The 4,064-nt window shown below is 43.4% G+C and overlaps 1 protein-coding gene across 1 annotated transcript in view; it reads left to right on the top strand.

Moving 5' to 3' along the window:
* Positions 1-1,336: 1,336 nt before the first annotated feature.
* The window catches only part of LOC117945909 (protein asteroid homolog 1-like), a 5,988-nt gene continuing 3,260 nt past the window's right edge, over positions 1,337-4,064 (top strand). The window contains exons 1-2 of the mRNA XM_034873644.1: positions 1,337-1,463; positions 2,828-3,669. Coding sequence (XP_034729535.1) covers positions 1,337-1,463; positions 2,828-3,669 — 969 coding nt within the window. The remainder of the gene's footprint in view (positions 1,464-2,827; positions 3,670-4,064) is intronic.

Here is a 4,064-nt window from a genome sequence, read left to right as displayed (position 1 = left end):
CCCCCCCCCCCCCCCCCCCCAGCACCACACTGGCTAACGTTAGCTATGTAGCTCGTTAGGGCGGAGGAGGGTGGATTACGTCCGCTGGTCTCTTAAAGGCCATAATCTTGACTGCAATATCAATTTACACTGCCGACTGTTTATTTACAGTACCAATTGTTTACATATACATCTGCAATACCGTACTTTAACTGTAATACGCAATTACTTTCCACTGCACTTTAATTTGGATAACTTCTGCCCAAACTTTATATATACTACCTTTAAATCCATTGTTATACGGCTCAGTTTAGCCTAACTTATTATACATAACTATCTGTAAAAATTCTGTTTATATAGTAACAACCATCTGTATATACATATTCATTGTACATATCTGTAAAATTCTACTTAGAGTAATATCCACCTGTATATTATATTCAGTACATATCCAGCTGTAAATCCTGTTCACAATACTAGTTATCTATATTTTATATTCATAGGACAAATCTATCCGTAACATTCTGTTTATAATAGTATTCATCTCTAAATTTATTCAGTACATATCCATGTCCCGCACTTTTGGAACCAGTGTATATCCTGCACCTGCTACTATTGCACTTCTAGTTAGACCTAAACTGCATTTCGTTGCCTTGTACTTGTACCTGTGTAATGACAATAAAGTTGAATTGAATCTAATCTAAAACGTTCTATTTGGAAAAGTCACTTGAAATTGTGATATTTAAGCGAGTACTTTTGCAGTCATTCATTGCCAGCGTTGAGTCTCAACATTAGTCAGAACCCCGGTAACGTGACCTTAGGCTGACAGATCTTTATTTTCAGTCAAGTTGGACCGTTGGGTAACGATGTCCAACCGGACTGTTCCTGCAACTCGTTGTAGAAATGGTGTTAAAGTTATTATTTAACACCATTTCAGTTTTTACAGTGTAGCATCAAGCTATTGACATCTCTATTATGTTAGCACAGATAATATGACAGTATGTTATTCATTTGTTTTTAGGTTAAACAGTGATTTGAAAACATATATTAATTCAAGCCCCGCCCACAATTGGTCTGGCTAATCAAACACTGGAATCATGGCGCTGTGTGAGTGTGAATGAATGAATGTGGGTGTGAGTGTGTGAGTGTGTGTTTGTGAGTGTGTGTTGATGTGATGTTAGTAAAATGAAACTTAAGCAAACAGGAGAGCAGTGCGGTATAAGAGGGACTCTGCAGCGGCTCCTCCACAGAAACCAGAAATCAGAGACCCAGAGCCCAGAGCCCAGAAACCACAACCCAGAGCCCTGAAACCAGAGACCCAGAACCCAGAGCCCCGAAACCAGATCCCAGAGAGACGATGGGGGTCCAGGGACTGTACAATCTGTTGGAGCATCACCAGAACATCTACGTGGAAGTAGAGTTCAGGCAGAGCCGGCTGGTGATTGACGGCAGCGGCATCCTCCACCTGCTGTACTTTGACTCAGGTAGGAGCACCAATACAGGACCAGCGGGGGGGGGGAGTACTTAGATCCTTTACTTCAATTAAAGTAGCTTAATAAATACTCTGTTAGAAGTATAAATCCTTCACTGATAATGTTCTTTAACCCTCGTGTTGTCTTCCCGTCAAAGATGAAAATCAGCTCTTCTGTTGATGCTTTTTATCGATGTTTTTAACTTTTAATTACGTTTTTATCCTTTTTATTCATCATGTTCCTCACTTTCTTTGACGTTTTCAACACTGCGTAACACTAACTTATTAACTTTAGTTTCACAGTTATACTAATTAAAGGAATGGATGTTGATGATAATCACAGACTGGAATATGTCAACTTTTACTCAATACTATTTCAAAAACACTTCCATTTGTTTTACAATGCTATAAAATTGAATAAGACCCAAAATTAATGAAAGACCTTTGGGTGGAATCAATCATGTTATTTTGGGGAATTACAATTGGGTAGTTATAGGAGATATATGTATCTATGCATATAGGAGAAGAGACGAGAACATAATGACGAGCTGAGCGATTGATCTCTGCTGCTCTGTTGTCAGATATTTCTTAAAGCCGTTGCTAGGTGGTTGTATCGCCATGAAGTCCAAACAGGTTTCATCTGGACAACGTTGGCGCTTTCATGAGTTTAGATTCCAGAATACTTGGCAGCTGACTCATTTAACAGGTGTGTGTACATACCTGCATGCTACCTGCTTCTGTTGTCCAAACAATTAACACACCTGCAACAAAAATTGAGATTTTATTTATAGTATCAATTCCTAACGAGAGTGATCTCAGGACGTTTTACAGGTAGAGCAGGTCTAGACCGCTCTATAATTGACAGATAGAGCAGGTCTAGACCTCTCTATAATTGACAGATAGAGCAGGTCTAGACCACTCTATAATTTACAGATAGAGCAGGTCTAGACCACTCTATAATTTACAGATAGAGCAGGTCTAGACCTCTCTATAATTGACAGATAGAGCAGGTCTAGACCTCTCTATAATTTACAGATAGAGCAGGTCTAGACCGCTCTATAATTGACAGATAGAGCAGGTCTAGACCGTTCTATAATTGACAGATAGAGCAGGTCTAGACCTCTCTATAATTGAGAGATAGAGCAGGTCTAGACCACTCTATAATTGACAGATAGAGCAGGTCTAGACCACTCTATAATTTACAGGTAGAGCAGGTCTAGACCGCTCTATAATTTACAGATGGAGCAGGTCTAGACCGCTCTATAATTTACAGATAGAGCAAGTCTAGACCGCTCTATAATTTACAGACCTACTCTAAAGAAGTTAAATCGGTACTTCTACCAGAGTATTTTTTAACACAAGTACCTGTACTTCTAGGTCTGGACCAGAATCACGGCGGTGAGTACGCTGCGTACGAAGCGTTGATTGAGAAGTTCGTCAAAGCCCTCAGAGACTGCCAGATCACACCGTACGTGGTGCTGGACGGAGGCTTGGACTACACGGACAAGAAGCTGGAAACTGTGACCGAAAGAAACACAGATCGCGTCAATAAAGCCCATAAAGCGGCCGTGGAGGGCAGTCACCAGGGCATCCTGCCACAGCTGGCCAATATAGTCTTCACACAGACGCTGGCGAGGCTGAAGGTCCAGGTGGCAAGGTGCTACGGAGAAGCTGACCAGGAGATCGCGGCCCTGGCCAGCGAGTGGCGGTGCCCGGTGCTGTCTGTAGACAGCGACTTCTTCATCTTCGACCTGCCGGGGCCGGTGGGGCTGCTGCCCATATCCCACTTCCAGTGGGAGGCGGTACAAGGGACCGGCTCGCAGCGCTACATCCCCTGCAAGGGCTACACCACATCCAGCTTCTGCAACTTCTTCCAGATCCAGCCCCAGATCCTGCCCGCCTTCGCCGTACTGGCAGGGAACGACTACGTGAAGCTGCAGAGGAGCGAGTCGCCCATCAAGTGGGCTCAGTTCGCCGGTCCAGACGCCTACTGGAAGACAAGGCACCTGGAGGGGCTGCTCCGCTGGCTGAGGTCCTTCAGCGAGCCGCGGGGTGCCTTCGGGGCGGCGCTGGGGCTGATGGGAGGACTGAGCGAGGACAAAAAGAAGGAGCTGCTGCAAGATCTACATCTGGGCGTGGAGGAGTACAAACTCCCCCCCAGCTCCCTGAAAGAGTTCTTCATCCATGGGGTGGTGCCTCCGTTCCCAGCTGTGGAAGAGGTAAAAAAACCCTTTAACGATCAGATTAGGACATAATAATAATAATTATAATGTGTGATTTATTAGTCCCACAAGGGGAAATTACAATTGACACTGTTGTTATTGTTGTTATTACACACTGACTTGAACTACACACACATGCACTAATGGAGAGATGTCAGAGTTGGGGGACATAGGAAACCTTATCAATTAGGGGTGCAACCATAGACTGTATAATATTAATTACAATCATCAAGACCATAATTCTATAAATTAACATCATTCTGTGTTGCAGAAGACTTCAAACTAGCGATTGAGACATAAACTCATTATGAAAATGTTGAGCGAGTAATAAATCATGTGAGAAGGGGGTCACTTTCTCACAGACTTCTATAGAAACACAGTCTCCCCCCCCC

Source organism: Etheostoma cragini, chromosome 6, assembly GCF_013103735.1.
Source record: "Etheostoma cragini isolate CJK2018 chromosome 6, CSU_Ecrag_1.0, whole genome shotgun sequence".
Taxonomy (NCBI): Eukaryota; Metazoa; Chordata; class Actinopteri; order Perciformes; family Percidae; genus Etheostoma; species Etheostoma cragini.
This window is presented reverse-complemented; position numbering and strand designations above follow the sequence as displayed.